Genomic DNA, 13,788 nt, shown 5'->3' with positions numbered 1-13,788 from the left:
TGCATCTATGATCAGGTGATACTGTGCATGAAGCGCCGGTTACTATGCAATGCGCACAGATTATCGCGTGAAGTGAGGTCACCACAGCGACGGAACACATGAGGCCTCTTGTGGCCCCGTCCTCATGCATATATTATGACCTATCTGGGCTCTCCATCCAGTCTGGGACGCTTGTTTCCTGTGCAATTCACATGACTGCAAGTATAACGGCATTGTGCCAATATTAATTGGGAAATAATAGCGATATTGTTTACATTGCTGATATTATTGTTTATTATTTGGACACATCATTATTATTTATTCCCTGTGTTGCCTTGATTGTACATTATATCTATGTCATGCATATTTTCTGAATGGAGTGCAATATCAGCTAGTTTACATTAGATGGGTGCCAGGTTCTAGGTGAGGGGGTTCATTCCTCCCTAGGGTTGTGCTTCGGGCTCTTAAAGAGCCTATTTTTAATTGATTTTACTGTTTTCCCTTCCTATCACTACAGTTGTAGTTTTTGTAGGGGGTTGTGTGTACTTAAAAAATTGTCTGAATTGCATTATATATACTGGTGTGCTGATGTTTTTTCAGTGTTATACTTTTTCTTCTTTGATCTTGTGGCATCATAAAGTAGACATGTTTTTACTTTTTGAAGACATCAGAGGGCTTCAAAGTATGGCAGCAATTTTCCAAATTTTTACGAAAAATTCTAAAGCTGAATTTTTCAGGGACCAGTTTAGTTTGAAGTGGATTTGAGGGGCCTTAATGTAAGAAATCCCCTATAAATGACCCCATTATTGAACCTGCACCCCTCAAAGTATACAAAATGACATTCAGAAAGTTTGTTAACCCTTAAGGTGTTTCACAGGAATAGCAGCAAAGTGAAAGAGAAAACTCACATTACACTAACATTACTCTAACATGTTCTTGTAGCCCCATCTTTTTCATTTTTACAAGGGGTAAAAGGAGAAAAAGCCCCCAAAAATGTGTAACCCAATTTCTTTCGAGTATGGCAATACCTCATATGTGGATGTAACGTGCATTGTGGGTGCACTACAGGGCTGAGTGGGGAAGGAGCAACATTGGGCTTTTGAAGAGAGAATTTTGCTAAAAAGGTTTTTGGGGACATGTCACATTTTGGAAACTACACCCCTCACAGAACGTATCAAGGGGTACAGTGAGCCTTAACACCCCATAGTTGTTTGATGAATTTTCATTAATGTTGGAAGTGAAAATGAAAAATTAAATTTTTTTACAATAAAATGCTGGTGTTACCCCAAACTTTCATTTTCAGAAGGGGTAATAGGAGAAAAAGCCCCCAAAATGTGTAACACCATTTCGTCTGAGTATGGAAATGGGAATACCCCATTGTGGACATAAAGTGCTCTGTGAGCGTACTACAAGGCTCAGAAGAGAAGGAGCGCCATTGGGCTTTTGAAAGATAATTTTGCTGAAATGGTTTTTGGGGTGTATGTTGCATTTAGAAAGTCCCCAGGGTGCCAGAACAGCTAAACCCCCCCACCCCCCACATGGCATACTGTTTTGGAAACTACACCCCTCAAGGAACATAACAAGGGGTATAGTGAGTCTTAACACCTCATAGGTGTTTGACGACTTTGCGTCGAAGTGTGACGTGAAAATGGAAAATTAGATTTTTAACATTAAAATGATGGTGTTACCCCAAATTTCTCATTTTCAAAAGGTGTAATAGGAGAAAATGAACCCCAAAATTTGAAGCCCAATATCTCCCATTTAAGAAAACGCCCCATATGTGGACGTTAAGTGCTCTGCTGGCGCACTACAGGTCTCAGAACCGAAGGAGTGCCACTGGTCTTTTGAAGAGAGAATTTTGTTGAAATTGAAGTCGGGGGCCATGTGCATTTTCAAACCTCCCATGGAGCCAGAACAGCAGAAACCCCCCACATGTGACACCATTTTGGAAACTAGACCCCTCCAGGAATGTAACAAGTGTTACAGTGAGTACTTACACCTCACAGGTTTTTTGAGCAGTGGGCCGTAAAAGTGAAAAATTTGATTTTTAATACTAAATTGCTGGTATTAACCAAAAATTTTTTGTTTCACAATTAGTAAGAGAAAGAAAACGCCACAACATTTGTAGCCCAATTTCTCCAGAATAAGGAAATACCCCATATATGGCTGTAAAGCACTATGCGGGTGCAAAACAGGGCTAAGAAATTAGATGGCACCGATGAGATTTGAGGCCTAAAGTGGTGCTTTGCACTGCAATGGTTGAGGTTCTGACGTAAAATCTAAAAAAAAACCCGGCAAGTGACCACAATTTTGAAACTATGCCCCTCAAGGAAGGTAACAAGGGGTACAGTGAGAACTTATAGCTCACAGTTTTGAACAGTGGGCCGTAAAATTAAACATTTGATTTTTTTACTCTAAAATGCTGGGGTTACCCAATTTTTTACATTTTCACAAGGGGTAATTGGAGAAATTAGGTTACAAATTTTGGAGGGGTAATGTGCTGGGCGGGCGCACAACAAGGCTCAGAAGTCATAGAGGTCTGTTTGCATTTGAGGCCTATGGCATATAAGTAGCTGACTGTTACATACATTCAGAGGAAAATACAAGAATGAAACACCCACATGTGACGCCATTACAGAAAGTACCCACCCTGAGGAATGGGTATATGGCAAAAGAGGACATTTTGAACGCTTAGGTGTTTCCTAAATTCATTTTCCAGGAATGGATGAAGTGTAGCTTTTGAAAATTGCAATTTTCAACCTATACTCTGCTTCATCTTTCTGGGAACAACTAATATGTGACTCCGAATTGTCGCCTGGAAATAAGACAGAGCTCATGAGGGAGAACTCTTCGCATTTGAGGCCGGTTTCTTATGGACCTAACAGTTACATACATTCAGAGGAAAATACAAGAAAGGAACACCCACATGTGAGAATATTACAAGCAGTACACCCCCTAGGGACGGTGTATAGGGGTGAAGTGGAGATTTGGAACAGACTGGTGTACTATGGGGAGGGGGGATGGAAATTGCAATTTTAATACGGATATGCCAATTCCCAGAATGATGACCCAGAGTATAGCCGAAAGTAAAAATGATGCCCGCCCCAAACCCTATGCTCTGAATCATCATTCTGGGAATGTGATGTGTGTGGTCATCCCTATTCTGTTACCTCAAATGCGCACCCCGCTCAGGTGAGGAGAGCGCGCTGCGCATTCGAGGCAACTGCAAACCCCCAATGCTGTTGACTCTGTGTCCCATGATCCTTTTTATCAGGGGTATTGGGATATAGGTTTTTGGGCTTTTTTTTGGGGGGGGGGGGGTTGTTTGGTTTTAAAATTTGGAAGACAATGTACTCTGGACTGGTACATTGGAGTATAATTCAGGGGAATTAAAATCAGGGAAAAGGATTAAAAATGTAGTGCTCCACGGAAGTATGCTACTCCCTGAAGCAGTTTTTAACGCAGAGGCCCGGGTGATCGGGGCAAGTGTCACACTGAGTGGTGGTGTCCTTCCGAATCCCCCTTCTGTGGAACACTGCATTTTTTATGGGATCGTCCCTTCTTTCCAGTGTGGGGGACCTCACCTGGAAAGTGTTGGCCGGGGACGACCCGGGGCACTGAAGTTCCAGAGGTGCTCTGACCCACTCCTTGGCAGTCACCAAAGATGAACTACCTCTTGAAACTGCAGGAATGTCCCTGTGTTGCCAGCATACTGGGACAGTACAAAAGAGTTGTACATGGCAACTTTTACCATGTAGACCGCAACTTTTTTGTACCATACCTGTGTTTTCCACATGGCATCATATGGCTTGAGGACTTGAACAGAAAGATCAATTCCCCCCATATACCGATTGTAATCCAGATTACAATCGGGCTTGAGGACCGGTCGAGCGGTACCTCGCACAGGGACAGAGGTGCTGCCGTTCCCATGAATTGTGGTGAGTATAAGGACATCCCTCTTGTCCTTATACCTGACCAGCAACAGGTTTTCATGGGAAAAGGCACGGGACTCAACCCGGGGGATATGAGTGTGTAGGGGATGGGGCAGAAGGCCTCTTTGATTCTTCCGGACTGTCCCACAAGTGACAGTGGATCTGGCGGCGAGGGATGTGAAGATAGGGATACTAGTATAAAAGTTATCCACGTAAAGGTGGTAGCCTTTATCTAGCTATGGGTGCAAAAGGCCCCAAACGATTTACCCTCTAACAACCAGAGTGGGGGGACATTCTGGGGGTTCAATACGGGAATCTTGTACCTCATACACCATAAACTTGCAAGTGTACCCTGAGGTTTTCTCGCAAAGTTTATACATCTTCACCTCATACCGCGCTGGCTTGGTAGGGATGTATTGCCAGAAGCTGAGTCTCCCCTTAAAGCTGATGAGAGACTCCTAAAAAGTGAACTCCCACCCCGGGACATAGGCCTCCCAAAATTTGGCAGGGGGGGGGGGGGACATGCCGCATTATCAGAATAATGCAAACATTTCCGAATGGCCTTGAACCGGGGACGTGTCATGGCCATACTGTAGAGCGGGGTCTGGTAAAGGACTTCCCCACGCCAGTATTGTCTGACACTGGGTTTTTTAACTAGACCCATAAGCAGCATGAGGCCCCAAAAGGTCCTCATTTTGGCTGCATTGAAGGCATACCATCCATTGGGTCTAGCTAAAAATGAGCCTGGATTTGCGGTGACGAACTGTTGGGCATACAGGTTTGTCTGGTCAACCATCAGATTGACAAAGTCGTCAATGAAAAGAAAACTGAAATAGTCCATTTCAGTAAACCCGGCAATGTCAAACTTGATTCCTGAGTCGCCAACAAACTCAAGAATCACAGGCTCGTGGTCCGCTGGCTGAGTCCAGACAAGTTCGCCGGTACGGGGCACCAATGAACTTGGCTGGGGTCTTGACTAGTATGAGCGCCAAGGGGACTCATACTAGCATGAGGCACAGGGTCAGGAGCAGAGGAGGTTTGCGGCCTCGCTCGGCGGCGTCTCCGCTGCCTTGGTGGCTCATCATCAGAAGATGATAAAGAGGACAAGGAAATAAGGAAGGTGGGGTCTTCCTCGTCCTCCGCTGCCTTGGTGGCTCATCATCAGAAGATGATAAAGAGGACAAGGAAATAAGGAAGGTGGGGTCTTCCTCATCCTCTGAGACTCTTTCAAAGTCAGAGGCAAGTAAGGCATGTGCCTCCTCCACTGAAAACGCCCTGTGGGCAATTTCCCTACTCTAATGGGGGGGTGAAATGTATATATGTGGGAGGGAAACTTTATTGGTGTGTGTGCTTCGTGTAGTGTGGTGCGATACTACCTCCCTAACCCATCCTAACCTAAGCTAACTAACTAACCCGGCCTAAGAACAGAAATATAAAAATATAAAATAAAACTAAACTAAAAAAAGAAAAAGAAACAAAAAAAAAAACTTCTAGCGCAAAAAACCCTGCGCCAATAAAAAGCGTTTACCTAATCAGTGGTGTGCGCACTGATTAGTGCTTGGTGGCGGCAGGGGGCGCAGAAGTCAGTGGGGCGTCTGGCCACTCAGCAAAGAACTGGCTGGTGGCACGTACACAGATCCCACACAAAAAACCTGAAAAATGTAATAATAAAACGCTTAACCCCGAAAAAATGCACCCGCCTGAACCCCAAAAAAAAAAACATGCTGATCAGTGATAAATCACTGACAGCGGTCGGGCAGGCTGCACACACAGGTACGATCCGTCCACACAGTACAGGCCTGCTACTGGTGGCAAGGACCGCCTATAGGTGCAAAAAATTAAAATTAAAAAAGCCGCTATAACACGAAAAGCACCATTACCACAAAAAAAAAAAAAAAAACGCTGATCAGTACTACGGGACTGATCAGCGGCGGACAGCTCTTTTACCGTTAAGAGGGCCCGGCCACACATTTAGCACAAAAAAAACATGAAAAAAGGTCTGCGGACCTGCAGACACCTACAGAAAAAAAAGGGGGGAAAAAAAGGTCTGCGCCCCCCCCCAAAAAAGCTGGGGGCAGACCGCAGCGACCGTGTAGGGCCGGGGTCATGCAGCTAAAGGTGCTACAGACCCATGGACACCTACAGACGGTTTGCCCCCCAAAAAAATTTCTTTTTTTTAACCCCTAACTGTCCCTACCTAATCTACTGCTTTCCCTGACTGCTTTCTGTGCCAAGGGGCCACAGAAAGGGGGCACTTTTTTTTTTTACACTTTTTTGTGTGGGGGGAGATGGCAGCACGGGGCTCTGTCCTGCACACCAGATCTCTGTAAAATGGTGGGCAGAACGGAGCAGCATGGTCCAGCACCCACCTCCCCCCTCCCCATACTGCAGTGATTGGCGCGGTCACTATGGCCGCCCAATCACTGCTGTACTGGGGGGTGGCAACAGTGCCGCCCCCCAGTTCTGTACGGATGATGATTGGTGGTGTATATTACACCACCGTTCATCATCATTATCCGGGTCATGGGGTCACACGTGACCCATATGACCCTGAACCGTAGCAGACCGCTGGTTAGTATTTATTATCGATATGCTGGGATGCCTGCTGAACGATATCAGCAGGCATCCCGGTCCAGTCCCTGCCCGGCGAGCGACAGGGGCCGGAAGAATGCAGGGCGTACCCATACGGGTTAAGCTGTTTTAACAACATTTAATAATATGGTTCACTGCAGGACCCATGGATCATAGACATCCATAAATAAGATCTGCCCCTTTCAGATGTATTGAAGAGGTCATTTTACAGGGGATGGGGGCCCGGGTGCTGATCTTTCCTGTGAATGGTTGTGGATCGAAATGTTATCTCTCTACTGGTGTCACCTTTTACTATACTCTTAAGAAGAAAGACATTACTGGAAAAAGATTTGTACAGAACAGGAAACCACCTAGTGGCCAGAATGATTTCAGGACTATTATAAAATATAGATAGTAAAACCCCTTAAGGACCCATGACGTACGCAAAAGTCATGAGTCCCGGTCCTGCGATATAACGCGGGGTCACATGGCGACCCCGCATCATATAGCGGTGGACCCGGCGTCATATTGAAGCCGGGACCCGCCGCTAATATTGCGTGGCACCGATCGCGGTGCCGCGCGCTATTAACCCTTTAGCCGCGTGCTCAAACCTGAGCCGTACGGCTAAAAACAAAAGTGAAAGTGCCCGGCTAGCTCAAGGAGCTGTTCGGGATCACCGCGGTATAATCGCGGCATCCCGAACAGCTGTAGCACAGGAGGAGGTCTTCTTACCTTCTCCTGCGCTGTCCGATCGCCGAATGAATGCTTCAAGCCTGAGATCCAGGCTTGAGCATTAAATCGCCGAAAACACTGATTGATCAATTCCTATGGAGATGCATCAATCAGTGTTAAAGATCAGTTAATGCAATGTTATAGCCCCCTATAGGAGCTATAATATTGCATAAGAAAAGTGTAAAACAATCATTAACCCTTTGAATTATCCCTTCCCCTAATAAAAGTTTGAATCACCCGGCATTTCCAAGAATAAAAAAAAAAAACGAGTGTAAATAAAAATAAACATATGTGGTATCGCCGCATGCGGAAATGTCCGAATTATAAAAATATACTGCTTTTTAAACCGCACGTTCAATGGCGTACGCACAAAAAAATTCCAAAGTCCAAAATAGCGCATTTTTGATCACTTTTTATACCACAAAAAAGTGAATAAAAAGTGATCAAAAAGTCTGATCAGAACAAAAATGGTACCGATAAAAACTTCAGATAACGTCGCAAAAAATTTGCCCTCATAGCGCCCTGAACACAGAAAAATAAAAAGTTATAGGGGTCAGAAGATGACCATTTTAAACGTATACATTTTCCTGCATGCATTCATGATTTTTTTCTGAAGTGATACAAAATCAAACCTATACAAGTAGGGTATCATTTTAACCGTATGGACCTACAGAACAAAGATAAGGTGTCATTTTTGCCGAAAAATGTACTGCGTAAAAACGGAAGCCCCCAAAACCTACAAAATAGTGTTTTGTTCATCAATTTTGTCGCACATTGATTTTTTTTCCCGTTTCACCGTAGATTTTTGGGTAAAATGACTAATGTCATTACAAAGTAGAATTAGTGACACAAAAAATAAGCCATCATATAGAATTTTAGGTGAAAATTTTAAAGACTTATGATTTTTTTAAAGAGTAGGAAAAATTGAAAATGAAAAAACGGAAAAAGCCCGGGTCCTTAAGGGGTTAAAAAAAAAACACCAACAATTCTTAAAAAATATGGTTAACATAAAAGACATGATTTAAACAATAGGTCATTTTCTGATGACACATTTCCTTTAAGTTGGTGTCAGTCACACAGAAGATCTGCCGGCTCAGTTTTTTCTTTTCTTTTTTTTTTGCAAACAAAACAGATCAATTGAAAAGCAAGTACACCCTTCACTCAGATGTGAACATAGCATAACAAATATTTCCACTTAGCAATGGTTTATTAAAAGTTTAATGACAAAAAAAACATATCAAAATATTAAGGTAATGAAAAAATGTAGTATAAAATCTAAAATTAACATCTTAATAGAGTTAAGAATATATAAAAAGGCTTTGCATTTATTCCAGAAAGACTGCCAAATCTGTCTATGAGTTGTATTTGGTATTGCAGCTCAGCCCCACTGAAGGGAAAAGAAAGAAGTTCCAATCTCATACACTCTATTAAAAACCTACAGTAAAAAAGAGAACCTGTCAGCAGATTTTTTCAATGTGAAGCTGCTAACAGTGTGATGCAGGTCATTTAATCGGCAGACACATTACTGCATCACATACAGGTATATACTGGGTTATAGGTTCAAATAAATTTTTGTTTGATATTGTGCTGTATGTAAATTGAGCACCTGATTGTGGCAAGGAGTCATCTGTTTGCTTTTTTGTGCCCTGCTGCAGGCATGCATCCTCACTATTGAATGACAGCCCCCCTTTCTGTAACATCAGTACAGGTTTGTCTAAAATCAAGTAGGAAGTGCTGTCAATCATCAAGTAGTCGTGCTTGCATCGGGATGAGAGGAATTAGAGAGCTGACTCTTTGATTTAGAGCGGTTGTATAATGTCCCAAAGACTCCAGGCAGCACATGCAGCAAACAAAGTTTAAAGGGGTATTCCAGGCAAAAACTTTTATATATATATCAACTGGCTCCAGAAAGTTAAACAGATTTGTAAATTACTTCTATTAAAAAATCTTAATCCTTTTGGTACCTATGAGCTTCTGAAGTTAAGGTTGTTCTTTTCTGTCTAAGTGCTCTATGATGACACCTGTCTCGGGAAACGCCCAGTTTAGAAGAGGTTTGCTATGGGGATTTGCTTCTAAACTGGGCATTTCCCGAGACAGGTGTCATCAGAGAGGACTTAGAAAAGAACAATCTTAAATTCAGAAGCTCATAAGTACTGAAAGGATTAAGATTTTTTAATAGAAGTAATTTACAAATCTGTTTAACTTTCTGGAGCCAGTTAATATATATAAAATTTTTTGCCTGGAATACCCCTATAATATCTAAAAATAATATATTACTCCGACAAACATATTAAATTACCTACATCACACTGCCAGCAGCTTCACTTCGAAGAAGCTGTTGTCAGGTTCTCTTTAAAATATGTGTTGTCAGGTTCTCCTTAACATATGAAGAAATTGGTTATACACAGCTACTTAGTATACTATAGAATATTAACCTGAAAAGGTTTAACATAAAGACATCACAATTTCATTTAAAAGCTATATGTCATTTGTTTATCCATTTAATATTAACAAAATAAATACATCAGCACACAAGGAACCCTCATATACAATTTACAGCTTTTCTTCATAGACATTATGGACTTTTTGCTGAAATATCTAGAAAATATGACAAGCTGTTTGAATTCAGGTCACCGCACCTGGAGATTTTATTTTATCTATGATCTAGGCATCAGGGAATGTATTCGGGACCACTGACGACACAGAGTGGTCCCCCTGTCTACAAACCCTCAGCTTGACAAATATTTGGCATATTCTCCCTAGATGACAGTGGCCCAGAGAGGTGCAGTGGGTTTATGATCACTTTTATGTTATTATTCTAATGATAGGCTATAAGGCAGTGGTTCTTAACCTGGGTTCGACCGAACCCCAGGGGTTCGGTTAGTCAGTCTCGTGGGTTCTGTGGAGGTCAAGAGACACACCCGACTCCAGGCCCGTGGCAACAGGACAGGCAAACTGAGGTGGCCCGGGGCCCAGAGCAGAGCCGGTGTTTGCTGTAGTGACGGGGCAATTCCCCCCATCACTATTAACTCCCTGCGGCCCCTGCATCACTGACGTCCCATGCGTGCGCCCATAGAAACGAAGGCGCCGAGGACCGGAGGATAGAGAAGGAGGAAGACGCGCGCTGGCCAGCTTGATAAGTGACCAGCGGCACATCGTCTTTGGTGCTCCGACCACCGGTCCCGGGACCTACTGCTATAGCCGGAGCGGTGGTCGGAGCACTGAAGTGGGCAGTACACAGGCATACAGCCTCAGCCATACACTGTATATGGCTGGAGGCTGTATGTCTGTGAGGGAACACTGCCTACATAATGTGGGGGAACACTGCCTGCCTAATGTGGGGGAACACTGCCTGCCTAATGTGGGGGAACACTGCCTGCGCCTAATGTGTGGGGGGAACACTGCCTGCGCCTAATGTGTGGGGGAACACTACCTGCACCTAATGTGTCTTAACGGTTTTGTTCTTTAATGGTTTTGTTCATTTTGTTCATGTATAAATATATACTTAAATATATACCTCCTATGTTTTGAATTTGAAAAAATCATATTTTATTTTTCCAATTAAGGAGGGTTCGGTGAATGCGCATATGAAACTGGTGGGGTTCAGTACCTCCAACAAGGTTAAGAACCACTGTTATAAGGTGAGAAGGGCGATAAGTGTTTTATATTCACTTGAGGTGCATTTTGAAAAGGTGTTCATTTTTTTTCATGAGAAACTGAAAACCTTGCAGCCAAAAACTGCACACAGCTTAACAGCAAATTAATATAGTTTGAAAATGCATTTTTATCCACATGGCTTGGGCAGGTAAAGCACATGAAATCTATATGTGCTTTATTCATTTAACCAACCAGGCCAAAAATTACATAGCAAAGCCACAACTATTTGCAGTAAAGGCGAAGGTGGTATGGCAAAGACGGCAGCCTTTGGTGATCTGAATTCAAGCAACTAATAACAGTCGTTGTTGAACCATTCTTAAAACTTTTTTTTTTTTTTTTTTTAATGATAAATAAAATATCCTAGTATTTCTAATGTGAAAACACTGGAAAACAATCAGAGCCAGAAGAAAGTGAATAGGAGAAGACAGGGAGCTTCAAATAATGTAACCTACTCAGATACTATAAGATTGGCTACATTTAGCCTAACAAAAGGAGTCTTTCAGCTCTGCACAGAACGTTTCATATGGGATGATACTTCTTTCTGCTCTGCACCTGTTGCAGTCCTGTTAAAGGGCAGGAGCGACATTCAGTGGTTAAAGCTTAAAGGGGTTATCCAGGAAAAACTTTTTTTTTGTATATCAACTTGCTCCAGAAAGTTAAACAGATTTGTAAATTACTCCTATTAAAAAATCTTACTCCTTTCAGTACTTATGAGCTTCTGAAGTTAAGGTTGTTCTTTTCTGTCTAAGTGCTCTCTGATGACACATGTCTCGGAAACTGCCCAGTTTAGAAGCAAATCCCAATAGCAAACCTCTTCTAAACTGGGAGGTCCCCGAGACACGCGTCATCAGAGAGCACTTAGACAGAAAAGAACAACTCAACTTCAGAAGCTCATAAGTACTGAAAGGATTAAGATTTTTTAATAGTAGTAATTTACAAATCTGTTTAACTTTTTGGAGCCAGTTGATATACATAAAAAAGTTTTTTCCTGGATAACTCCTTTAAAGTAAGCTGTGCTCCATCTCCAGTGTATTGTAATGGACAGTCAACAAAATAAAAGTTTATACCCAGAGGCTGAGACCAAAATAGTTATTATTACCCTTTTACAAATACTAAAGCAGAAAGCACACAGGGTAGTAAAGGTATTCTTTCCGTCAAGAAACTATTATTATACAGGATCTCAGCATCTGTTCATCATCCAATTAATGGGAGCATGCATATGTAGCCAAGAAGTTGTGTCCTTTAGTTTATTATGATTAAAGACCATGCAAAAGGCATGCTCAGTGTTGTGAATAGTGATGGCACAAACCTGTTATAATGGGTCAACCTGGGAGACTGGGATTAAGTACCAGTTATAGTACTACTGGTTCTGTAAGTTTATAAAAGAGAAGATAGTGCAGTTAGACGAAGCCTGTCAATGCCACAATAAACCATACCGGCTTCAAGGCATGTATTAAATCAATGTATATGGCAGAGGGGAGTCAATTAGGCACAAGATGTCCTCCCAGAGCCCATTTCTGGCTGCATGCTTTATAAGAATGATTCAACAACGGGAGACATGCACAGGGGCAGATGAGGAGGCATAGGCACAAATACACATTTCAAATACCTGCATGCTGTCCAAAGTGTTCTGGGTGAAAGGCAAAGCAATAGGTCCAGACAAAAACACAATATCAAACATAAAATACAAATCCAACATAAAAGAACAAAACTTGTTTAATACACAACCGTTTAAATAAAAGTATACAGAAAAGTTATCACCTTGTATTGCATGCATGAAACACTTCAGTACATGACAGAAAGGCGAAGAGCCTGAGGAAGCCAGCATGATGCATTCTACACTCCTATAGTATCTCTATATTCCCTAACAGGTGTGACAACAAAGAGTAGCACTATGCATGTCAAGTAATGTAGGAATTTCTGTTGGTCCAGGAGATATAAAGTAATAAAACCTGCTTGGAATAACACATACTGACATAATGTAGTAAGCATCATTGACATGCATAATATGAAAATGCTGGACAAGTTTTAAGCTGATTTTATCGTTTTCATGGTCATGATCTATACTATGCTAGGATGATATTAAGGCTCCAGGTATTATAGGTCTTGGCAATACTGAGAAAAGAGGCCGGATATACAAAGTTGCTTTCTCAGAAAGAAGTCACAGCTTTGCAATGAAATGGACAACTTTCCCTCTTGGGTGAGATTCTGGCTTGGCCATTTCCATTCCTGGTCATGTCCTTAGGCTACCTATAGGAGCCATGCATTGTCTTGGAGAAATGCTATCTTCAAAATGTGGCAAGTTCCTTTTTTATTTTTATTTTAATTTTTTTATGTCTTTACACACTTTTTGGCCTATAAGTCTCCAAACTTTGGTGGTTTACCTAGGGAGAAAAAGTACTAATCCAGCCGTGGTAATATTGACAGACATTTATCATATGCACTGGAAAAGGGGTACCTCCGGCCCTAGACTTCTTATCCACTATCCAAAGGCACCATGATCGTGAGTCATCAGACCCAGAGCAATCTTCGCTCCGTGAGGCTGATGATCGGGGGTGCTGCATGAGAGATTGCTGAAGTCCCCAGCGGTGGGACCCCTTCGATCAGACATCCTTTGGATAGAGGATAAGATGTCTAGGGCCGGAGTACCCCTTTAAGCATACTGTAAGGGTAGGGTCACATTACGTATAGGCAGCTTATTTCATGCTGTGCAAAATCCACTGCATAGCAGGAAATCTGCTGCATATACTGCTATGAGCAGACACACAGGGCTAAAAGGCTGCAGCCCTGTGTGTGCAGTGAGGTTTGGAGGAGAGCCCCGCATCACAGTCACGTCGGCAAACTGGCCCCACCTCAAAATCTCACTGCACACACATGGCTGCTGGTGGGTAGTCCTGTGTGTCTGCTCATAGGAGAA

General features: G+C 42.5%; 1 protein-coding gene across 26 annotated transcripts in view; it reads right to left on the bottom strand.

Annotated features, from left to right (window-relative positions):
• The window catches only part of RIMBP2 (RIMS binding protein 2), a 970,948-nt gene that overhangs the window by 290,891 nt on the left and 666,269 nt on the right, over positions 1-13,788 (bottom strand). For 18 of the 26 annotated variants that reach the window (XM_056533442.1, XM_056533333.1, XM_056533398.1 and 15 more), the window contains one exon: positions 12,481-12,501. The exons of 7 other annotated variants lie outside the window; for them this stretch is intronic. In XM_056533442.1, coding sequence (XP_056389417.1) covers positions 12,481-12,501 — 21 coding nt within the window. Of the gene's footprint in view, positions 1-12,180; positions 12,204-12,480; positions 12,502-13,788 lie in introns of those variants that run through there. One more of the 26 variants, XM_056533505.1, reaches the window with a different exon arrangement.

This window comes from Hyla sarda, chromosome 1, assembly GCF_029499605.1.
Source record: "Hyla sarda isolate aHylSar1 chromosome 1, aHylSar1.hap1, whole genome shotgun sequence".
Lineage (NCBI taxonomy): Eukaryota > Metazoa > Chordata > Amphibia > Anura > Hylidae > Hyla > Hyla sarda.
This window is presented reverse-complemented; position numbering and strand designations above follow the sequence as displayed.